Source organism: Ochotona princeps, chromosome 15, assembly GCF_030435755.1.
Source record: "Ochotona princeps isolate mOchPri1 chromosome 15, mOchPri1.hap1, whole genome shotgun sequence".
NCBI lineage: Eukaryota > Metazoa > Chordata > Mammalia > Lagomorpha > Ochotonidae > Ochotona > Ochotona princeps.
This window is the reverse complement of record NC_080846.1, coordinates 1,457,472-1,481,376: the sequence shown is the minus strand read 5'-3', so window position 1 is coordinate 1,481,376 and position 23,905 is coordinate 1,457,472. Positions and strand designations below refer to the sequence as shown.

General features: G+C 60.6%; 1 protein-coding gene across 2 annotated transcripts in view; it reads left to right on the top strand.

Annotated features, from left to right (window-relative positions):
• TBC1D22A (TBC1 domain family member 22A) overlaps positions 1-22,425 on the top strand; it is a 260,405-nt gene extending 237,980 nt beyond the window's left edge. For both annotated transcript variants that reach the window (XM_058673258.1, XM_058673257.1), the window contains one exon: positions 21,867-22,425. In XM_058673258.1, coding sequence (XP_058529241.1) covers positions 21,867-21,995 — 129 coding nt within the window. In that variant the 3' untranslated portion in view covers positions 21,996-22,425. The remainder of the gene's footprint in view (positions 1-21,866) is intronic.
• The last annotated feature ends 1,480 nt before the right edge of the window (positions 22,426-23,905 follow it).

Here is a 23,905-nt window from a genome sequence, read left to right as displayed (position 1 = left end):
ACGGCCTGGCGGGCCACCCCTCAGTGGACAGCTCACTGGTGTGCCGCCCCACCTGTCAGAGTGAAGTCTGTGTGTTCAGACAGTGGCTGCTATGGGAATGGCCTGGGTCTAGGTGACATACTCAAAGGTGGCAGTGAGCCAAGTGACAGGGTCAGGTGACCCTGGCCTTGAACTATGAGTTCATTCAAGGGGGTTTCGGTCCCAGAAAGCCTTGGGGAATGCATCCTCAAGAAAAGTTGGTGCGGTAACCGAGAGCCGGAGGGAGGGGCCTCCGTGCTGGCCAGGTCCCTGCGTGGCTGGTAGGAACCCCAGCAGGGTCCCTGCGCGGGTCGCGGGAGCACGTCACGGCAGCCTGTCAGAGTCCATGTGAGCAGGAACACCTGGGACTGGAAGTCATCTTCTCTGATGGGGCGTGCACAGCCCCGCCATCTGACCCTGTGGGTGCTCAGCAGCCCGGCAAAGCTGGGCTTGGGAAGCACAGTCAGTGGGTACTCGTGAGGCGACACCTCTGATCAGTGGCTTCCCCTATGCTCCACTGTATCTGCGAGATGGCGTGGGTCTGGGCAGGGGTTAGTGTAGGGTCACCATGTCACTGGGTACTCGGTGTGCACGAGGACTTGCTGGAAATCACTGCCAGCTTTATGCTAAGTAAAGCATTACTTGGAGCCATGTAATTTCAAAGCAGTCCTAATGTAGGATAGCACCCATGCACATGTGCAGGGTGGACCTCTGCAGGCCAAAAAATGTGTGACTTGGAGGCCGCCCAGCAGAGCACCGGACTGTGGCCCTGACTCGCCAGGCTACCTGCGGGGCTGCCTGCCTGCCAGCCACTGCTTTGATACTTATGCCCGAACACTGCTGCAGGGCACTCTCCAACTCTATGTGGGCACCCCGTGTGGCCTGCAGGGGCTTGGGAGGGCACCCCGTGCGGCCTGCAGGGGCTTGGGAGGGCACCCCGTGCGGCCTGCAGGGATGTGGGAGGGCACCCCGTGCGGCCTGCAGGGGCTTGGGAGGGCAGCCCGTGCGGCCTGCAGGGGCTTGGGAGGGCACCCCGTGCGGCCTGCAGGGGCGTGGGAGGGCACCCCGTGCGGCCTGCAGGGGCTTGGGAGGGCACCCCGTGCGGCCTGCAGGGGCGTGGGAGGGCAGCCCGTGCGGCCTGCAGGGGCTTGGGAGGGCACCCCGTGCGGCCTGCAGGGGCGTGGGAGGGCAGCCCGTGCGGCCTGCAGGGGCTTGGGAGGGCAGCCCTCCCATGTGCTCTGCCAGCCTCAGGGCCCTTCCCTGGTCTTCTCCCCAACCCCAGAGCAAGTACCTTTTTCTCTCGGTCCTTGCTTTCATAAAAGGAACCCTCAGGCCACACAGGCCAGGCAGGCTGGCCTTTCGGCCCCAGGCCCTGACCCTTCCCAGGCCTCTCCCGGATCCCATCCTGGGGGGTGTCTGAGACCCTGCTGTGGGTAAGGGGTTGCCCGTCCTCGCTCACCTCTGCCTGTGAATTAATTCGCCCCATGGGAGAGATCACACCCTCCTTCACAGCTCTCCCTGGAAGGCCCTTATTATCTCATTAACAGTGTCTGATGTTTCAGGCAGACGGCCTGGGCGAGCTCATCTGCTCGGCCCTGAAGACATGTAATTACATCTCAGTCTTATTGAAGTGGCACCTCTCAGCCCCCCTCAACATGCACACGTCCGTCAGGGGCACCCAGCTGGGTCTGGTGTGGGAGAGCTGTGGCACTGGCCCTGGGGCTGCGCTGGCCCGAGGGCTCAGCCAGGACAGGACAGATTACAACGCTGGTGGAGCCGGCCCTGCATGGGGCCCCGGGTCTGGCAGGCCTTCCTAGGGATGGCAGCTGCCAGTGTGTGTCACCCTGATGGACCTGACGGCCACTCACACAAGGCTGGAGACCTGAGGCTTTCAGGCTGACCTGGGTGGAAAGTCGCCCAGCCAGGAGCACAAGCCGTGGAGTGCAGGTGCCCTGGCTGGGCTCCCAAACCCTGTGTGGAGCAGGGTGGTCTTCCTGTGGCTTGGTTATCCATGTGCTTGGTTTCTGCTGCAACAGTCCAGCACCCCAACCCCCGACCTAGGGGCCTCAGCAGGGCCAAAGCCTCCCGGCCATCTGCTGGGTGTCCAGGGAGACAGCTGCCCCCAGGGGAGCTCCCCTGCGTGCCTGTCCACACCCGAGGCCTGCCCACTCGTACTCTGTCCACTGCGGCCTTTGCCAGGCTTGCATGCAGACCCAGACCCCATGTGCCAGCTGGGACAGGGACACAGGCTGTGGCTTTGCCACCAGGTCGCCTCAGATGAACCTGTGTCAGTCCTGGTTGAGGCGTGTGGGAACAGACAGGCCCATACTCTCAGGGAGGCCTCACTGAGCACTTCCTTGGAGCCAGGACTGCTGGGTGGGCCTGGAAAGCCCACTCTGGCTCACCCAGCAGCTGTCAAGGCCAGCCTGCGCGGAGGCCCTCGTGCCCTGGGTGAGAGCGGCAGGCGGGAAGGAAGCGGGTGGTTCGTGGAGTTCCAGACCTGCACTTACAGAGGGAAGCAAGGCTCAGTGATGCCAGGCTGAGGCACCTTGTGCTGAGTCCCTCCATTCCCCCCCACAGCACCCAGATCCAGGCGCTGCCAGTGTGTGGGATATGGGAGGAGACAGGGCATGTGGGGCAGCCGCAGTCCCAGTACTGTGGGCCCAGTGTGGCCCCAAGTGGGCATTCAGCTACCCCGTGCCTGCCCTGTGCATCCCCGGCAGTAGCGCTCAGGAGGGCAAGGTGCCAGCCCGCTGAAGGCCAACTGTGGGGCTGTCGTTGCCCAGGCAGGCTGACGCTGGGTGGCCCACGAGCCCCTGTCGCCAGCACAGATGCCCTCCATGGCCATGTGTCCTGGGGTGTGAAGTGACCACACTTGACCTGTGCGAACTCGCGGGGTTTTCTGAGCCGTTACCGAACTGGAGTGGGGTGTTGGAGGAGGTAGCCCGCCAGCCCCGGATGTGCCGGGCCTGTGTGTGCTGCTACCTTAATTAGTTTGAGGATTTCCAGGGCAAACATTATGGGATTCCTCAGTTCAACTTTGGGGTGTTTGTTTTCTGAGATAAAGCACACGGAAGAAGCTGCATTGATCTTTTAATTCCTCATGCAAAGAAAAATATTTGCTCTTTTTGCATTTAGTGTGTCTGGGTCTCAGTGAAGTGGGGTGGGGTGGGATGGGGTTCATTGGACTGGACTCTGGAAGCTGTCAGCCCCGCCCGGTATCCCTGTCCAGTAGTCACCACGCCTCTGAGCAGGAAGGCAGGGTGCCAGCTGTCCCTCGGCAGGGAGCTGAGGACCCCTGAGCGGCCCCTCTCCCAGCAGGTGTCCGGCCCCGTTTCTGCCAACACAACCTGCACCCTGAGCTGGACTGTGTTCTTCCCAGCTCAGTGCCACTGGTTGGGGGTGCAGGCCCCGGCACCCTGTCAGGGCTGCCACACCTGCTCCGTGAATGGTGCGTCACTGTGGGTTTCTGGTGCCCACCCCTGGGGACTGTGCCCGTGGTGCCTGCAGGTGGTGCCCGCCCCTGGAGTGGGGACTGTGCCCATGGTGCCTGCAGGTGGTGCCCGCCCCTGGAGTGGGGACTGTGCCCGTGGTGCCCGCAGGTGGTGCCCGCCCCTGGAGTGGGGACTATGCCCGTGGTGCCCGCAGGTGGTGCCCGCCCCTGGAGTGGGGACTATGCCCGTGGTGCCTGCAGGTGGTGCCCGCCCCTGGAGTGGGGACTGTGCCCATGGTGCCTGCAGGTGGTGCCCGCCCCTGGAGTGGGGACTATGCCCGTGGTGCCCGCAGGTGGTGCCCGCCCCTGGAGTGGGGACTGTGCCCATGGTGCCTGCAGGTGGTGCCCGCCCCTGGAGTGGGGACTGTGCCCGTGGTGCCTGCAGGTGGTGCCCGCCCCTGGAGTGGGGACTGTGCCTGTGGTGCCTGCAGGTGGTGCCCGCCCCTGGAGTGGGGACTGTGCCCGTGGTGCCCGCAGGTGGTGCCCGCCCCTGGAGTGAGGACTGTGCCCGTGGTGCCCGCAGGTGGTGCCCGCCCCTGGAGCGGGGACTGTGTAGGTGTCCGCCGCTGGAGACAAGACTGCAGGACCACCGCAGCCCTGATGGAAGGACCAGGAATGCTGCGTCTGAGGCCCCTGCCCCCTCCTGTACCCGGAGTCCCAGCCAGGAGCGCCACTGTCCCTCCCTGTAGCTGTGGCTGGCCTCCTGTCCTCCCAAGAGCCCCCGCCTCCACAGGCCTGTGCATTTGTATTCCTGGGTTGCCACAATAGATACTGCCTTCTCCGCACCGTTTTATGTCTCCAAATAATCCCATTGTAATAAACTTAATTCCTGCCGGCACATGAAAAACAGCCCATGCGCCTGTCAGAAAGTCAAATAATGTGACATCTCCTATTACATGATCACTCTTGATTGGAACAGCACTCCTAAATACCAGTCTGTGCTCTGTCTGCGCTCCCTGCTACATTAATATCTTTTCATAACCGTTATCAGATGACACCTCTGTCACTTGGGAAATGGGTCGGCAAAAACAGCAGTGACACCCACAGCAGAGCCCCCGAGTGTCGAAGCCATTCTCTTCTTGGGAGTGGAAACATCATTTCAACAGTCACTGAGCTGTGTGTATTTGCAAGTCAGTGGGAAGGGCTCACTGCCGGGGCCCTGCCTGGATGTGCCTGCCGGAAGCTGGCCCTTCTTCCAGGAGGCCTGGCTTGCCCCACGCGTTTGGGGTGGATCTTGTCAGCTGTGAACAAGGCTGCTGTGTGGAGCCCATTTCAGGAAACAAGGCTTGTTGATCTGTGAGCTGCTCTGGCTTGGCAGCCAGCCAGGGCCTAGGGAGGCTGCTGGCCCAGCCTTTGCCATCTGCAGGCCCCAGGAAGCCTGCCCGTGGCAGCATGGCCCTGGAGGGGCAGTCCTGCTCAGCCCTGTGATGGCTGCCCAAGCTGGTGAGGCATGTCTGTGCAGTGACACCCACCCAACAGACCCGTGCCCCCCACAGTTGCCAGCCAGAGAGCAGATCATTAGTGTGGGGCCTCAATCACATCTCTGCCCCCAGCTGCAACTCAATCAGATTCCCAGCCCCCATTGCAGGTTCTGATCACTGTGATCCTGGCCGCCACCGCCACGGTCTGAGTGTCTTCCCCCAGGGAGCTTGCCATGCCCCTTGCCTGTGCGCTCTTAACCCAGAGAGGGCTTTGCTGGGTCAGTGCCAGCGGGGGCTCTGTGAGCAGGGTTCAGGGCTGCCCAACACCAGTGCCCAGGCTGCTGCACCTGCCCGGGACCCCTCCCTGCACTGCGTTCTGTGAACCGTGGCCGCATAGGAAACCGAGCTTTGAGCAAGCAGCTCTTCCAGGGGCCTTGTGTCTGTGTGTGTTGCTGGTGGTGTTTTCCTAGGCAGGAAGGGGAGAAGAGACAGCGAGGGAGGGTGCCTTGAAAACTGCAGCTTCATGTATCAAATTCCACTAGTTCCAAAGCAGAATTTTGCTGGATAATATTCCTTGAGTTGTGACTGAAATTTCTGTTCTGCCAAATGGTTATCTGGCATGAAATACACCCAGTGCTTTGGGTAACAGCTTTACCGATCACACAGGTGCCCTGTGGCTGCCCCGCTGAGCTCACGCAAAGCTCATAGCGTCTGCAGGGGCCTGGACAGCAGAGCAGGGAGCCTGCCTGTAGCCCCACTCCACAAGACACTGGCTTTTCACTGAGCTTCCCGCCTTCCTGCTCCACCTGTCCGCTCATGCACCTAGCACTAATCCACCCATCCTCCCGCCCACTCGTGCTCACGTGGGCCCAGCCATGCGCCCACCCTCCGCCCACTCACACACCTCGCACTCATCTGCTCTTCTACACAAGTGTTCATTTCCTCACACAATGTGATTCAATGATGCATGGTTTGGTTGTGTTTGTTTTTGTTTGTTTATTTTAAGAATTTTGATACTTGTGGTGTTGATTAGATGTAAACATCTTATGATCCATTCTTATTTCTCTCGCTTCCTAAACAGGTGTGCCCTGCTTGCATCTCCCAGTTTTACCCTCATGTCTTGCATTCTTTCTGGTGTGTAAAGGAGGCTCCCCACAGGCACCACTCTCTACCTGAGCTCACCTCAGCCTGTGTAACCCCCCCAAGCTCAGCCTGTGTAGCCCCCCGAGCTCACCTCAGCCTGTGTAACCCCCCCAAGCTCACCTCAGCCTGTGTAACCCCCCCGAGCTCACCTCAGCCTGTGTAACCCCCCCGAGCTCAGCCTGTGTAACCCCCCGAGCTCACCTCAGCCTGTGTAACCTCCCCCCGAGCTCACCTCAGCCTGTGTAACCTCCCCCCGAGCTCACCTCAGCCTGTGTAGCCCCCCGAGCTCACCTCAGCCTGTGTAGCCTCCCCCCGAGCTCAGCCTGTGTAACCCCCCGAGCTCACCTCAGCCTGTGTAACCCCCCTGAGCTCACCTCAGCCTGTGTAACCCCCCCGAGCTCAGCCTGTGTAACCCCCCCGAGCTCAGCCTGTAACCCCCTAGCTCTCCCTCCCCCGAGCAGTCCTCCACAGAGCAGAGGTGTGCCCCAGCTCCCAGGTACTGTGGAGTCTGTCAGCCAGGGGCCGCATCGTCCTTGTCTGGGAACCCCAAGGTTCTTTCGCACGTGGCCTGGGGTCCTGTCGTGGGGTGCTGCCCAGCCCACACCCCAGCATCAGCCCTCTGGCAGCCTTCTCATGATAGCAGGGCCAGCCTCAGTGACAGCAGTCTCAATGTGTTCCCCCGGCCAGCAGCCTCCTGGGCACGCTGGCTCACCAGGTTATCTAAATGCCACTCCCCACCCAGCAGTGTGTCTTAATCCCCTCACCGCCCAGCAGCTGTCTGCTCTCTAATCATTCGGAGATAATCGAATTGAATTAGGTTCCAGAGCAGGCCGTGGGAATTGACTCAGACCGTGTGAGGAGAGGCGGCGAGATGCTGTTCCCTGATAGGTGGCCCATGCCTTGGTGACCTGCGCAGTGTCCCCATTGCTGGGCCCTGGGGAGAGCGCTGCCGACAGAGGACAGGAGGGCCCCGCCACGTGGGGCATGGAGGCCGCCGAGCGGACACACAGCTGCTGCTCACACAGACCCCTGGCCAGCCGGAGAGTGACCGTGCCAGCCTGCTGTGTCCACGCTACTCAGCTGCGTGTAGTTGGTCCACCCGAGGTTCAGCGTGGCAGGCGATGCGGCTGTGTAGAACACATGTCAGTGAGAAGGACGTGCTGCTGAGGCCAAAGCGGCGAGCTGGCTGTTTAAGGAAGGGCGGCAGACAGGGTGTGAGCGCACGCGGGCCAGCCCGAGCAGCGGAAGGCCTTGCTGGGCGCCTGGAGGACAGGCCTTGCGCATGGCTCAGGACTGCACACTGCGTGCCTCAGGCTCCGCGTCAGGCCAGTACACTGGGTGGTTATAATGCAGAAGGTCGGGGCCTGCCCCATGTGCCCCTGCTAGGTGTGTCAGCTGTCCCGAACTGCAGGCAGGTGTGGCCTGGGCTGCAGAGGCTGCTGGGAGCTGGGGCCAGGGAGGAAGTAAGGCCAGGAACTCCCAGTGGTGCTGCTCCTGTGCAGCCTGACCACAGCAGTGAGTCCCCGGGGGCAGAGGCCAACATCAATGCCAAGGGGGCAAGCTGGTCTGAACTGGTAAAAGCCCACACCTCCCCAGGGGCAGGCAGAAGCACCCGTGACGCCCGTACAGCCTCGGAGGACCTACCACGTGACAAGTGTCCTGGGGAACCCAGCAGGAAGATGGCAACTCCTAGCCTGCTACCTCCCAGGGGGACAAGGGACCTCTGGACAGCCAGAAAGAGGTTAAAAACAAAGCAGGTGGGATGGAGAGGCCGTGAGAATTGAACCACGAGATGAGAATCGAAAGCTTAAGTGATGTACGTGAAGTACATGGTGATCCTGACTGAGCAACCCATGTTCACCTCCGAGCGGGGGAGGGCAGGGGGTGGGCAGCCTCAGCCGCCGGCCTGGGGTGACAGCTGGGCTGGAGCCGGTGGAGGCGGTCTCTGCCCAGGGCTCACTCCCCATGGTGTCTCTTCCCCTCATGGTCTCTCTCCCTGGGGTCTCTCTCTCCCCAGGGTCACTCTCTCTCCCCGGAGTCTGTCTCTCTCCCCGGGGTCTCTCTCTCCCTGGGGTCTCTCTCTCCCTGGGGTCTCTCCCTGGGGTCTCTCTCCCCGGGGTCTCTCTCTCTCCCCGGAGTCTCTCTCTCCCTAGGGTCTCTCCCCTCATGGTCTCTCTCTCCCTGGGTTCTCTCTCTCCCCGGGGTCTCTCTCTCCCCGGGGTCTCTCTCCCTGGGGTCTCTCTCTCTCCCTGGGGTCTCTCTCTCCCTGGGGTCTCTCTCTCCCTGGGGTCGCTCTCTCCCTGGGTTCTCTCCCTGGGGTCTCTCTCTCCCCGGGGCCTCTCTCTCTCTCTGGGGTCTCTCTCTCTCCCTGGGGTCTCTCCCCGGAGTTTCTCTCTCCCTGGGGTCTCTCTCTCCCCGGGGTCTCTCCCTGGGGCCGCTCTCTCCCTGGGGTCTCTCCCTGGGGTCTCTCTCTCCCTGGGGTCTCTCCCTGGGGTCTCTCTCTCCCTGGGTTCTCTCCCCGGAGTCTCTCTCTCCCTGGGGTCTCTCCCTGGAGTCTCTCTCTCCCTGGGGTCTCTCTCTCCCTGGGGTCTCTCTCTCCCTGGGTTCTCTCCCTGGGGTCTCTCTCTCCCTGGGGTCTCTCCCCGGAGTCTCTCTCTCCCTGGGGTCTCTCCCTAGGGTCTCTCTCTCTCCCTGGGGTCTCTCCCTGGGGTCTCTCTCTCCCTAGGGTCTCTCTCTCCCTGGGGTCTCTCCCTGGGGTCTCTCCCTAGGGTCTCTCTCTCCCTGGGGTCTCTCTCCCCGGTCTCCCTCTGCCTGAAATCTCTCCTTGTCTCTCCTCACAGGGGTTTCTGCTCCTGCTTTGCCTGTGTTGCACTGACCTGGCACCATGGCCCCTCTCTCTCCCCCGACTCTGTTCCCTGGCCCAGCACAGCCTCCTGTGTGGCTGTGGGACTTGTTCTGGGAGAGTGCGCAGGAGAGGAAGCCAGGCGGTGAGTGAGCAAGCCTGGGAGAGAGAAATGTAGGTCCACTTTGGGACTGGCCAGCTAACCGTCATTGCCCACTCTTGGTCAGTGTTACAGGTGGGCAGCTGGGCAGCCTCAGCTGGTGTTAGGGGACCACTTTCTTGAGCGGGGCTGATGACAGTGACGTGGTACCAACAGCACTTGGCTTCTGTGGCTGCGCACCGGCAGGCCCTGAGCCTGGACCTCATTTGTGTTGGAGTCTGCTCACGGCATCGCATGTGGTCTCCATTTGTCTCCTTCAAATGCTTTACAAAAAGTTCTAAAAATAGCAGCTTAATTAGACATTTAGCAAATGCCACGCACTGTTTGTCCCTCACTTGGCTGCATTGTTCATTTGTCAGAAGGCAGACCCCCCTACCTGCAGAGCACACTGCCCCCACAGCTGTGCGCAGGTCAGGTGTCAGGGGCGCAGACCCTGGAGGGGCTGTGTGGGAGCTGCCCTTGGGTAGGGGAGGCCAGCCCACCCTCTGCCCAGGAGCACACAGAGGCCAGAGGGCAGAGGCTGTGGGGTATCCACAGTGAGTGGTCAAGGAAGGTTCTGGAAGCAGGTGGTGACAGTGAGCGGAAGTGGTTAAGGTCAGTGCGGCCGAGGGCTCTCATGCTTTTCAGCCTTTAATTCCATGCCTTTGAGGGGGTTTCTCAAGGGTGTGGCTTGAGCATTGTGGGCCCCTGAGGCAGCAACCCCAGGACAAGGAACACCTGGGGCCCATTAGTCCCGCCCCTTTCTGCTTCCTGAGGGACCCTCGGGGTGGCCCTGCTCCCAGGGCAGCAAGGGCAGAAACCCCACAGCTTCCTCAGGGCCCCCTGCTCTTCCTGGGGCAGGATGGGCCAGCCTGTAGGAACCAAGGAGGGGCTCTCCCTCTTTGTGGGAGCCGAGGAGAAGGGCTAGGCCCTGATCCACAGGGACCGAGGAGGGGGTCTTCCTCCCTACTTCTCGTTTGTAGAATGGATCTGGCCCATTTGCATGCTGCTGTTAAGTACGTGAGAAAGCCCAAGTGGAAGACGCTGCAGCGTGGGTGTAGGGAGGGGACCTGCAGGTGCTCCTAAAGCAGCACCCTCCGTGCTCAGGACTGGCCATCAGATACAGAGGATGTGGGGACCTGCCCCTGGTGGGTCCTTGAGACCAGCTGCATGTCAGTGTCGCCTTGGTGATCTGGACTGGTGCTGGGAAGGCTCTGGGGCCTCTACCCTCAGTAGCCCTGCCAGAGGTCGCTCAGTGACCGCCTGGGGTGCCTACTGACCACCCGGGATGCCTAGTGACCACATGGGGTGCCTACTGACCACGTAGGGTGCGCAGTGACCGCCTGGGGTGTGTAGTGACTGCCTGGGGTGCCTAGTGACCACGTGGGGGGGTGCAGTTACTGCCTGTGGTTTGTGGTGACTACCTGGGATATGTGGTCCCCACCTGATTTACATGGTGACCCCTTGGAGGACGTGTTACTGCCCTTGACACATACTGACCACTGCCTAGGCTGCCATGCTGGCTGTTGGGCTGGGGACTGGGAACATTCTAGAAGGGCTACCCCTGAAGATCTCAAGCACCTCTAGTCAGTGTCCCCCTTTGCCTTGGGGGATAGCTACTGCCTCGCTAGGCCTGCCCTGCTGCCCATCTGCAGAGCAGGCTGCCATGGGTGGATGACAGTGGGGGTGCTCAGAGCACGCTTGGCAGCCTGGACTGGGGAATCAGGTCCTGCTCTGAGTCTTAGGCCACTTGTCCACAGCCAGCACTCCTCGGGAAGCTTCCTGCAATGCCAGTGCCCACCATGCGGGTCCTTGGGGCAAAGCAGCCCCGTGCCAGGGCTCCCCTGTCTGTGCCTGCCCACTGGACTTGCTTGGTTGCCCGGGGGCCGGTCAGGCCACTTCACTCGGTCTTGTTGTTCCCAGCATCAGGTAGCTCTTGGTGGGCAGGTTGAGTCCACCAGTTCTCCAGACAGACCACAAGGGTGAGCACTGTCGGACAGGAAGCAGCCCCCTGGGCCTCGCTCCGGACAGACATGGAGGCTGCTGGGCCTGCTCTGTCCGGAGTGGGAGTGGGTGAAGTGGTGGCGTGGAGGGGGGAGCAAGTGGGCTTGGCACCCTCTGCAGACCACGCTTCCTTGTCCCCCTTGCTGAAGAGTGTCAGCACCTGCTTACCCCCCCACCCCCACAACAGCTCTCCACACACCGCACAGAGAGCTGCTTGGGGCTCTGCCCTCGTCCTGCTGACAGGCGAGTGGCCCGCATTACTCTTGGCTGCCTTCACCCACCAGCTGGTCTCGGCTGTAGCCCTGCCTTGGCACAGGCAGGATGCGCTCATCCCTCAGCAGTGGCCCCAGCGCTGGAGGTCCCGGTGTGTCTGCAGCAGTGAGCAAGGCCCTGTCGGGGGAGGTTAAAGCCGTCCTCACAGCAGCACTCGGGCTGTCGGGGTGCCCAAGTGTGCAAGTCTGGGGCTCAGAAAGAAGGCTGTCGGGGCGTCTGTCTGGTCAGGGGTCACCTGGGGATACAGGGGAGGAGGGGTCTGGCCAGGCTGCCATGGAGCTTCTGCAGTGACCCAGGCAAGGGTGAAGGAACAGGGCTGTCAGGAAGGCCTCGGCCAGGGGGCTTGGAGCAAAGGGGTGTGGCCAGCAGGGATGACCAAGGCAGGCTGAGGCTAGAAATGGTCTGTGGGTGTGGCAGGATAGAGCCTAGCCTTGTGCCACCCAAGGTGTTGGGCTTTCTAGCCCAGAGCCCGGCAGGGACCTGAGGATGCCCTCTGCCCACAGCATCCCAGCCCCTGGATACCTCAGGGTGGGGCGTCTCCACTGCAGGACACCCACTCTCACCGGCGTGCTAGGATAGATACGTCCTGTGGGGTGGTGGTGGGGGGGGGGTTAGACATCCCTCAGCCGCACGGCAGCTCCAGCGTGTGCTCCGTGTCCAGCTCTCACCTTGACACCCAAAGGTGTGGGAGCAGACTTAGAGTGAATTACAAGGAGAAGTGTGGGCCGTGCTGTCAGGACCCCCCTAAAGGGGTGAGGGCTGTGGTAGCACCACCTGCTGCCCCAGCCCCAGGGGCTGTTGGCCCACACTGGACAGTTTGGCCACCGCCATCCGTTCCTGGCCGGCTGTCACCAAATCCCTATTTTTAGCGTTAGTTTGGTCCTGAACATGACAGGACTTTCAAACTGATAACTGGATTGTCAGAGAGCTCAGCCGTCATGGCTTGCTCTCCAGGCTCTCGGGGTAGTCTGGGCAGGAGGCGGGATGCAGCCCCTGGGGCCTGCCAGCTGTCTGGATCTGGACCAGTTGGGGCAACGGCTGGCAGCTTCTCCTGGCAGGTGGGGGGCAGTGCAGCGCAGCCCGTGCGCTGGAGAGCGCAGGAAGTTCTCCCAGGCTCGGGGGTCACCCCCCAGAGAGTTGCTGCCTTGTAATGAAGGGGCTGAGTCGGTGCAGCTGCCCTGTGTGTGGTCGCTTTCATGTCTCCCCGTGTCAGCTCTGCTCTGCGTCCTTTGATCCACTAGTGAAAGGTGTCCGAGTGGGGCAGGCAGGCAGTGCACACCGATCTCCCTGGAGCCGCTGCTCCTGCAGACTCCACGGGGCTCTTGGGGCACACAGCCCCTTGAGCCAGCTGTGGCCTGCTGCCCATGGCTCACGTTCCAGCTGTCAGGTGGCAGCCAGGCAGGACCGACTCCTTTGTTGAACAAGCTGCTCAGAGTTCCCAGCTCCCCCGAAAGGACCTGTCCCCTCACACATGATCCCGAGTCCGTGGGGCGATGGGAAGGCAGGAGCTTGGCTGCCCCAGGCCACAGGCCTCTGGCCTTCCTGTAAGGGCAGGCCCTATCCTGAGCTCCAGGCCAGAGCAGAGGCCTGGTGGTGCGACCCGTCCACCCCGTTTGAGCACTTGGCCCCTCTGAGGACAGGGGGTGGCAGTGGTCCGGCCCTACTGGGTCCAACCCTGCCGTGGTCCAATCCTGCGGGGTCCAGCCCTGCTATGGTCCAGCCCTGCCATGGTGCAGCTGCTGAACCTGTTCTGGTGTCACAGCTGGGGCGTGACACGGGGTGTAAGCAGGAATAGTCCCAGGGACGGAAGCTGGGCATGACAGCTGCTGCCCACGCCAGCCATGGGCCCCAGGGCTCCAGGTGGGTAGGAGTGGGAGTGGCCTTTGTTCTTGGAGCGGTTCCTGCTGCGTCTCCCCTCCTGCCTCGCTCGGGAGGGCTCATGGTCACCTGTGGTGGGAATGAGTGTCCTTGCCCACCTGGCCGGCAGCCTGCTCACCTCCACCCTGTGCTCTGCCCTCATTCCGACCAGCTGTTCCCTGCTTGGACACAGCTGTCTCCTTGCCATCCTGCTGTAGTTCAGTGGTCCTTGAGTCCCAGGCGCCTCTGGCCCTCGGCAGCACTGGCCAGTGTGTTCGGGACCGTTGGAGGGGCATGGTGACCCGTGTGCAGGTGATACGACCACACCGCTGTCTGGAGGGCCTGATGGCAACTCGGGGAGGGGGTCTGTGCCTGCTTCTGTCATTTGCTCACTGCCATGGGTACTCGGGCTCTTCTGCTGTGGCAACCGCCTTGCCCACTGACCTGCTGGGGGTAGCGCTCAGCCAGCCAGCCGTGCCGTCAGCACCTTCATGGGGTGGGTGGTGCGGGCCTTGGGGGAACCCTGCTACCACCCACTGTGGCCACCACACTGCGAGGCGTGGCACCCCTCTTATCCCAGAAATCTGGGGGAGGCCCAGCTGTAGGTTGGGGGCCAGCTCTGTGAGCTCCCACCCCCAGCCCTGAGCAGCCGGCGCTGTGTAGGGCTTCTCTGCTTTCCTGGCCTTCCTTTCCACCTGCAGCTGTGCCTACACTGCTGCCTTGCCTCCCTCGTTTCTCTGCCCACTCCCTTGCCCCATGCATTCTGTTTGCTGGCTTTGCCATGGGCATTCCCAGAAGTGAGAGAAATTAGGCCTACGTGACCCAGGCCCTCTCACGCACATCAGGTGCTGCCACAGCAGAATGCTCGAGAAATCCCAGGGCACAGCATTTTGCAGAAGAAATTGTTGAGAGAGAAACGACTCATTTGTCTCAGGTCAGATGGGGCCTCCTCGTTAGGAAATAAAGCAGCAGGAGGTGCAGAAGTGGCAGGGGCAAGGGCCGCCATGGTGTGAGCCGTGGGCCTGGGCCACTCGCATGGGCTTTGCAGGGACTGCCGAGGGCTGAAGCGTGCCGCACACACGCATGCAGTCCTGGTTTCTGGGCTGGCGGTCGTCTGTGTGCAGACATGGACAGGGCGAGGAGCCCATGGCACCATGGGTGTCTGAGCCTGCCTATGGCCACAGGTGACGTCAAGCCCAAGCCAGAGGACAGCTTGTCCCTCGGGAAGGAGCACTGCCAGGGGAGACTACCGGATGGAAATTGTACTCCAGTTACCTTTTAGAAAGCAGGATGCTTCCGATACATCCCACCCTAGGAGAAATGCTGGCAGAGCGGAGGTTTAGAGAAGCCAGCCCTGAGGCTGGCATGATGGCTCAGTGGGCTAATCCTCTGTGTATAAGTGTCATCATCCCATATGAACATCGGTTTGTATTCCAGCTGCTCCACATCCCTTCCAGTTCCCTGTTTGTGGCCTGGGAAAGCAGTCGAGGACAGCCCAGAGCCTTGGGACTCCATACCCGCATGGGAGACCTGGAAGGGGCTCCTGGGTCCTGGCTTTGGATTGGCTCAGCTGTGGTGCCGGGTGCAGGATCCACCGCCATGGATGTCAAGAGGTAGCTTGGGAGGATTCCCGGTTCTGGGAGCAGCGCCCGGGTTTTACTGCAGGCAGTGGGTGCCGTCTTTCCTTGGATGGTTGGTCACAAGTGGGCTGGATTTGGGGTGCACCCAGCACCTTCACCCTGAACACCATTGACTGTACTGCCACTGAGCACCCCATCACAGGTGCCCGTGGCAGAGTGCCGGAGTCCAGCTCCAGCCGAGAGTTCGGAGCTCGGGAAGGGTGCGTGAGATAGGCGTAGAAAGAAGAAGAGAGAAAGAAAAGAGAGACGGACCACTAGGATTCCTTGATGATTGTGGACCCCGCGAGAAAGCTGTCCACTTTATTTATACAGAAGCAGTACAAAGTTTTCTTTTAGGGGCATTTTGACATAGCTTCAGGGGGGCACAATTTACAACTTCTTGAGAAATGATTGAGGAAGGATCCCACATTCCTTGCTTATCTTGGTTTGCCAGTCTTCACCCACTCTCCTCAGGTCTGGGCTCTAACCTTGGCGCCACCTGTGACAACCAGGCCCCTACCTTGAATTATGTATGGGTTAGTAAGTCCGGGGTCTTGGTGTATGGGGATTACGGGCCATTGGCACTAAAGGCCATTAGGTCAGCAAGCTCACACAGTTTGTTATCTGAACAAGTAAAGCAAGAGTTATAACAGCGGAAAGAATTGTAATTAGCAATGAGCCAAGTTTACTCCATTTAAGTTTCAATTCTGCAATTGACAAGTGAGTGTTTCCAAAGACAATTCTACAAATTGTTTCACCTCAAGACAGGGCATTATCCATTCCAACGTTGCAGCCAAGAATTTATCAGTAGGCAACATATCGTATTCAGTAATACACTCTTACTACAATTCTTATTCTACAACTTATCCATTACTTAATGGGAGAAATACATCAAAAGAGAAAAAACAAAGAGCTAAGACAAAAGGTTCCAAACATTAAGTTCCTCTACAACTGCAGGTTCTACAACCTCATAAGTGATTAAACAATAATCAAAAGTACATCTTTGTGATGTTAGTGAAATCAGCCTATATTTCATCTAGTTAGAAATTATGAAAGCAGCTAAAGCAACTATAGTTTCTATGTTCTAAAGAGTTACAAGGACAGGCTAACCCTTAAGGTCACAGTAACTATATTTTTTTTGCTTTAGCAGGATAGCCTTTAGGGTCCCAGTAACACGATAGCCTTTAGGGTCACAGTAACAAAATAACTTTTAGGGTCCCAGTAACAAGATAGCTTTTAGGGTCCCAGTAGCTATATTTTTTGTCATGGCAGTTTTAACCCATACTCCCATCATTTCCATTAGTTTGTAAAATTCTTATCAAGCCATTTCCCAGAAAGCATGCTAAATGTCCAGGGCAGATTTTATGGCAATGGGTAGGTACACAATAAGGTGTCTGGAAACAGCATGGGCTTGATTGTACTCCTGTGTGCAGTTAAAGGCCCACTCACCAGGACATTATCAGTAACATTAACTCTCAAGCTGATATTATTTGCCAAAGCCATCTCACAGGGGCAAACAATGCCTCAATAGATTACAGGATTCTTAGTGGGGTGCTTGAGTGTCCATGCAAAAGGGTGGTGAGACTGCATCAAGGTGGTCAGAGAGAAATCCGCCGGGCCCTGCCAAACAGCTGGAAGCTCCCTGGGCCCTGCCATGCAGGGAGCTGTTCTCTTCACACCTTTGTGTCATTCACACCTACTGCACGGACCCTGGCAGCAGAGCCCTTTTCAGCTCCCGGGCGCTGTCCACCTGTCCCACTTCTGGCCCGGGATTGGCCACGCAGCTGGGAGCTGTGGCCTGGCCCGCCAGTGGAACACAGCACCTCAGTGGTTGCTGAATTGGGCTGGCTCACCACAGCTCAACATTTTGCCATGTGAGGTCTGTGGGCCTCCTTTCCCTGGGAACCTTCTAGAAGCTCGTGTCCTATGCTAGTCTTGTTCAGGATGTTGGTCTTTTTCCCTCACTTCAAGAATTCGTTCTCTGCTGAGCCAGGGTTGCTTCCTCTGACCAGAGTTGTCTTCTTCAGGTTTTCCGTGTGTCTTTGTGAAAACATAACTCACACACGCACACATGCGTGCACACACGCACTTTCTTACATATTGAGAGGTGGTGTATACACGCCGTATGTTATCGGGGTTTTTCCATTTGAAAGGTGTGGTGTGAGAGGCTGGTGAGCCCTAGGGGCTTGGCTGTGTGTTCACCTCGTGCTTGCACAACTCCGTGTTTCTGCCCGAGCTCAGACCCACCCGAACTGTGCTGTGCCCTGTGCTATGAGGTCGCTGTTCCCAGGTGGCTCTCGGTTCTCCCAGTCCCACTTGCTAAGCCCCCTGGATGTTCCATGGCGCTGTCAGGAGGCGGCACCGGGGCATCTCCATGCCAGGCACATACCCACACTGTGAGGACTCAGGCATGCGGGTTCCTAGCCCAGGCATCATGGCACCCAGGCAGGAGCTTGCTCCAGATCTTGTGGGCCCGCGGTGTCCTGAGGTGCAGCAGCCACTGCCCAGCCAGACACCTCTAGGGGCCACTAGGTGCGCGTCTCTCCCATATCACTGGAGTCCCAGGCCATGCTAGGTCAGGGCTGGGGATGCACCGTGTGACAGGACCCCTCCCCTGCTAGGGGGTGTGTGACAAGCAGCTCCCTCCGCCCTTGCTGTGGTGTCTGTTAGTAGCTTGGAGTTCTGTTGGACAAGACCAGGACACTTCACGGCTCTTGTTAAGGACAGCCTTGGGACCCTGGCTGCGTGTGCATGTCCACACACACAGATGCACACACACTGACAGGTATAGACACACAGGCCTCACGTTGGCAGCACAGACCCTGTTGCCGGTGCCCCACAGAGCAGAGGCCGCGGTCTCCAGGAGCCCACAGGAGCCCACGGGCACCCAGCTCAGCATGGAAGATTTTCTGGCCAACACAGTTCCTGCTCCCGAGGAGGCCCACAGCAGCTGCTCTCGTGGGCTGGTGTTGGTTTCTTGGTTCTGTGTCGGGGGACCCAGAACTGGACCTGGCCTTGTGGCCCTGCATGGCGCCCAGTGCCAGCGCTTGCTCTCCCATGGCCCCGATGTCTCCCTGTGGGGGCTGCCACACATCGGGGCCCTGGACATAGCCGCGACAGGAGCTGTCGCTTCACTGCCTGCCTGCTGGCCCACCACCAGATGGGCTGGTGCTTCCTGTTGTCCACGGCTCTCACAGCTCGTACCTCCCCAGGGAAGGCACGCCTGGCCAGTGCAGAGGAAGGAGTGGCTTGGCACTCCGAGCGGGGACCCGTGGTTCAGCAGTGTGTACAGTACAGAGCAGCAGTGTGGTGTGCACAGTGGGATCCAGGGCCGTCAGAGGAGTTGGGGGGCACGCCACAGGGTACCGCCAGGGCCAGGCCTCCCTGGCAGTGATTGCCAAGCTCCAAGCCCAGTATGTGCCATCCCCATGAGGAGGCACCATGATGGGTATGGGCCTCGTGTCACACTCACGCTGCAGGGCATGCCCTGGTCAGTTCTCTGAGAATGTTGTCAGCTGAAGGCCGTTCATTGTGCGTCCGAGGCTGGGTACCAAGATGTCATGTGAGGCATTAGACGATGGTGTTCCAATTGCTGCCATACATGTGTCATCACGTGTCGACGTGGTGGGTCCCCAGGCCAGGGTCCACTGTGGTACAGGTGTCACGGCCGACACTGTGCGGGTGTGTCCCTGTGGACACCCACCCACTGTCACAGCCGACACTGTGCGGGTGTGTCCCTGTGGACACCCACCCACTGTCACAGCCGACACTGCGGGTGTGTCCCCTGTAGACACCCACCCACTGTCACAGCCGACACTGTGTGGGTGTGTCCCCTGTAGACACCCACCCACTGTCACAGCCGACACTGTGTGGGTGTGTCCCCTGTAGACACCCACCCACTGTCACAGCCGACACTGTGTGGGTGTGTCCCCTGTAGACACCCACCCCCTCTTGTGACCAATTCCTGTGGACACCTGCCTTTGTCACAGCTAACACCTGGGAGGGTGTCTCCTTCTTGCCTTGTCCAGGGTCAGTCCTGGCTTGTATCTAGGCTCCCCAGTGAGAGTTTGGTCTCCATTTTTGTTAAACTGTCTGGCATTTTCCTTGAATACAGATTGATTCAGCAGCAAACGCTTTGCTGCCATTGCTGCGATGGCTGTGATAGTAACAACTCAGCCGGGCTGACAGGCAGCACCTGCGCTGTGCGCTTCACCCCCTGAGCAGTGTTGGGGGCACCTGCAGTCCTACCCACGAGGCCACGAGCTGCAGAAGCTTGAGGCGCAGAGCTCGGGGGGCCGGGGGCGCGGCTGCCCTGGAGCCCGCATGCTCCTGTACGGGCAGCTGACGACCGCGGCGCACAGTGAGGGTGACTGGACCTGCGGCCTTGGCTGAGGAGACACACCACCCCTCAGCACAGGTGACACCATCAAGGCCAGAATCTTGTGGGGTTGGTGTGGAGTGGAGGCAGAGCAGGGCCCAGGTTCCCTCTGGCGACTGATTGTGTGGTCTTACTGCTGCTCTGTGCTCTTGGAACTTCTGCAGTGGGGTGCCAGCTCAGGGGAGGGGCGTGGATGTGGGGCTTGTGCAGTCACCCTGACCCTGTGCCCTTCTCATGCGGTGTACAAGGTGTGTGTCTGGGCCTCACATGAAGTTGGCAGAGCTCACCCTCCTGCCAGGGGCTGCCTGGTCGAAGGAGCTGCCCAGACCGTGGGTGTAATTGGTGGCCCAAGTGTCCTTACACAGGCGCCCTTAGAGTCGTAAATGTGGGGGTGCTGCGGGGACACCTGCTTGCTTGCTGGTGGACGCGTGCTGTGTCTTGTGGTCTGAGCCCCAAGCCCCTGGAGCTCTGAGCGGTGCTGAACTTCTCCCTGCAGTCATTGCGCGTGTGTATAGGGGAATGTTCGAGGGGGTGGAAGAGCCTGGAACAGAGTAACGTGCAGAGGGTGGCAGGTGGCATCCCAGGGCCCTCGCACATCCCAGCGCAGGAGCCGAGCGCCCCTGGTGCTTACCCCGGCTGACGCAGTCACACATTGGGTAGAGCAGTGCTGAGGCTAAAACTGCAGAAGCCATGCACTGCCAGCCCGAGTGACGCTCACACGGCACCATTGTCCCCGTGACGGCCGCAGCCCCCTTCGCGTGCCTAGCCACGGCTCCGTGACTCACGGCCCTTGAACCCACGTCAGGTGGGTAGCACAGAGCAGCTTCCCGCAGACGCACATGCTGGGCGCCTCGGACCGCACGTAAATGAGATGAGCCTTTGACAGAAAACAAAGTCTGTATTTAGGGATGCGTTCAGCTCGCCACAGAGGTCACATGGATAGATTTTCCCTCCCCAGCACTGAGGCCGTGCTGGGCTGGGAGGTTCTGTTCCCCTCCATCCACGGGGCCCAGGGACTAAATTAGATTCTGAAATTGAGTGTGCCATGCGGTCCTTACCTCCCCATCACGGGAGGGCACTGCCGCTCACCTTGCTTGTGGTGAGGGCACCATAATATGAACCGAGTGGATTAAAAATAAAGCCAGGGGTATTTGTTTACGACCTGCTCGGAATTGGATTGGCATCCGTGTAAGTTGCATTTAATGGTCAAAGACAGCTGACTGATGCTGATGTGTCCCTGGGGATGCGCTGCCGAGGACATCTGCTCTGTGTGTTCCATTTCAAAGCCTCCAGAAAGTCCCCCATGTACAGAGGGAGTGGAATTGCAGGAGTGGATGGGGCACTGCCAGGAAGGCATGGCCCAGTGGGTAGCCCCAGGACTGGAGAGCACAGCCTGGACAGGGTCCCCCAGCAGCCATGGGGCCGTGGGTCCTGAGTGCCTGCACAGCCAAGTGCTTCCCAAGTCTGCCTGCGCACAGACCTTGCCGTCCTCGGCCGCAGGTGCCAGGAAGCAAGGCCCAGGTTAGAAAGAGGGGGACCTTGTCTGTGAGTCCTCTCCAGGTAAAGTCATTCAAGTACTGACCCACGGTCCACCCTGTCACAGGCCCACGCCGTCTGGGAGCTGGTAAGGGGCAGTACCAGCACTCCAGGAGGGCACTGCCAACTTCCTAGATCTGGCATCTGATGGGGCCGGGGTACAGGAGGAGGCAGCTGGTGCCTGGCCTAGGCTGGGGCTGTCAGCCCCCTGAGTGACACAGAACAGGGCTGGCTCTGACGTGATGGCGACGCTGGTCTGGCCCCATCCTTGTCCATGAAGCCAGCCACCTTGGCCACAAGGTCAGAGTCCTGCTCTGAGCACATCCCTCTGAGTGCCTTTGGCAGGTTACCAGCTGCTCTGGCTGTGTCTGCCAGCACTGTGCTCAGGCTCTAGGGTCACCTGGGTCTCACCCGCCTTGCACTAAATCACACTGCAGTTACTGAGTCACTGTCTCGGCGCATCCCACACCTGCCCGCTGCAGCCTGGGCCAGGGCAGTCCGGTGTGTCGCCTACCCGCTGCAGCCTGGGGCCAGGGCAGCCCGGGGTGTCGCCTGCCCGCTGCAGCCTGGGGCCAGGGCAGCCCGGGGTGTCACCTGCCCGCTGCAGCCTGGGGCCAGGGCAGCCTGGGGTGTTCTAGTGCCAAGGCTGGGACACAGAAGCCCCCTTTCCTAAAGTTTGGGAACCCAGTGAGTGACAGCTGCCAGCAGTGTGCCCGGTGCATGCCCAGCATGCTCAGCCCCCTTCTCAGCTGGCACTGGTTGTGCCACCAGGCATCGCGGGCATGTCCCTGGGGGCCAGCTGCTGACAGCCATGTTTAGGGCACTGTCAGGCCGTGTTTACTGAGGAGGCTGGAGCCTGTCAGGCAATATTTCTACCCCAGAGCTCGGCTGCACCTGCCACAAGAAGCTGTTTTCTGGTGTTGGGCTGCTGTGGGCAGTGGGCAGTGGGCTGGGCCCTTAGGTGCTCCTGGGCTCTGTAACCTGGCAGGTGCCCAGGTCACAGCTGCAAGGAGAGAGTGCTGGCTTGGCAGTCAGATGCTGGGGTATCTGAACACGCCTGGGAGATGCTGGGCTCCCGCCAGGCAGGGTGCATGGAGGCCCCTGACAGGTGCCCCCTCACCGCCTGTCCTTCTCTCTCAACAGGAGCTGCTACTCTTCCTGCAGAACCTGCCCACGGCCCACTGGGATGACCAGGACGTCAGCCTGCTGTTGGCCGAGGCCTACCGCCTCAAGTTCGCCTTTGCCGACGCCCCCAATCACTACAAGAAGTGAGCCCAGCCTGCTGACAGGCGAGGCCCTGCTGGAGAGTCCTGTCCTGCCAGGATTGGCCCGGGCCCAGGCCCAGGCCCGCTCCAGGGCGGGCAGGGAGGGAGCCACCTGCTTCTGAGATACCAAAGAGAGCCAGGGACAGGTCCTGGCCTCAGGGCTGAGGTGTGGCAGGTGCCACCCTCGTCCGGTCCCAGCATTGTCCTTGCCAAATGACCGCCTTCTGGGCCCCGAGCCCAGAGGCCCCGGGCAGGGGGAAGTGGCCGCCATGTCGTCCTTTCCTGAAAGTGCGGAAGTTTATCTTGTTGAGTGAAAGAAAATAAAATGCAGAGAGTGCACTTCTGGGCCCTGGGGCCCCTGCGCCCACCGCCCAGGCTGAGGGCATGTCCTTCTCTCTGTTGGGCACACGCTCCTGAGGCTGTGGGGAGGAGGAGGAGCGGGGGAGGCCTGCTTTCCATTCTGGGGACAGCTGGGCTCCTGTGAGCAAGCAAGCGGGTGTAGGGCCTCCCGCTCTGGTACCTGCACACTGGAGCTCTGCCAGGCCCTGTCCCACAGCCTCGCTGCCCCTTCCCTGTCCATCGGGCCTGCCTGATGGTGCTGGCCCCTGGAGCTTGCCTGGGCGGAGTTTGCCACTGCGGGGGCTCTGGCGCTCGCCTCACCTGTGTTCCCTGTGGTGGACACCCGCACATGAGGCGGCAGCCTTGGCTCGAGGACCCACCGTCATCCCCATGCCACCTGCCTTTGGGAACAGCCATGCCCCGGCCACTGACCCAACTGTGGAGTGCGCAGGCGTGTGGCGTGTGCTCCTGTTGCTATTTAAAGATTCTGGGTCATTGCAGACAGCAGAGAGATGAACACAAGAGTCTTTGCTTGTCTGCTGCTCCCAGTCGGGGCAGAGCGCGTCCCTGCCCTCCCACCTTGGCCCCACCCATCCCAGCACCCAGGGGACCCCTCCCTCTGCTCCTGGAGTCCCACGTGCAGGGCTCCCCACCTCCCTGGACTCTGCTGGAGGCAGCAGCCCCTCCCAGGCTCTCCCAGCTCCTGCGTGTCCCATGGGTGTGACACGAGGGGTGGGCACGAGGGGTGTGGATGGCCGCCTGCGTGCTCACAGCTGCGGGAGATGGCCGTGCGGGCCAAGCCCTCTGATACACCAGAAATAAAGACAGTCATCAAGCCCGCGGCCTTGGCTTGTGATTCCAGGACCGCGCCCCTGGGGCTGATGCTCCCAAGGCATCAGAGAGGAGCGCGAAGCCGGACCCAAAGCCCACAGGAGCTGGCGCAGCACACTGCTGAGTTCCAGGCTGGCAGGCTCTGGGTGCCAGGGCCCCTTCGTGTGGTCACATCTGTCCAGTGTCTGCCTGCACGAGGGCCTGGGCTGGCTCCCGGTGGTGCAAGCCTCTCCCGAACACAGTGTCCTCCCCCTGACCCTGTGTCACTGAGGCAGCCCTCCAGGGCCCAGCATTTCAGGAACTGTGCACGCATGCCCCTCTCCAGCAGGGCTTGGCCTTCTGCTGATAGCTGATAGCCACAGGCTGTGGGCCTGCCCTGTCCCTGTGGGCAGGGTGGCATGGAAGTGTGGCCATGTGCCTCTCTTGTCCCCAGGCTGGAGCGTGGAGCTGTGCAGGCTGCTGGCCTCTCGGAGGCTCTGTCGGCCACTGTCCCTCCCTCTGGGACCAGGCGAGGCTCCTGGGCAGAGCCTGTAGGAACTTGGGTGGCCGGAGGTGCTCAGAGTCCCCAGGCACCCCACCCTACAGATGACTGGAGCCCCAGGGCCCCAACATGAGCCCTGCCCAACTCACAGGAGAGGCCTGGCCTGCGGGCACCGCTGCTGCCCCCCAGTGGCCGGGGTGGGCCTGTGGGGCAGGTGGGGTCCTGGCACTTGTAGGGAAGGCACCCCGGGGTGCCCTGGGCTTTGA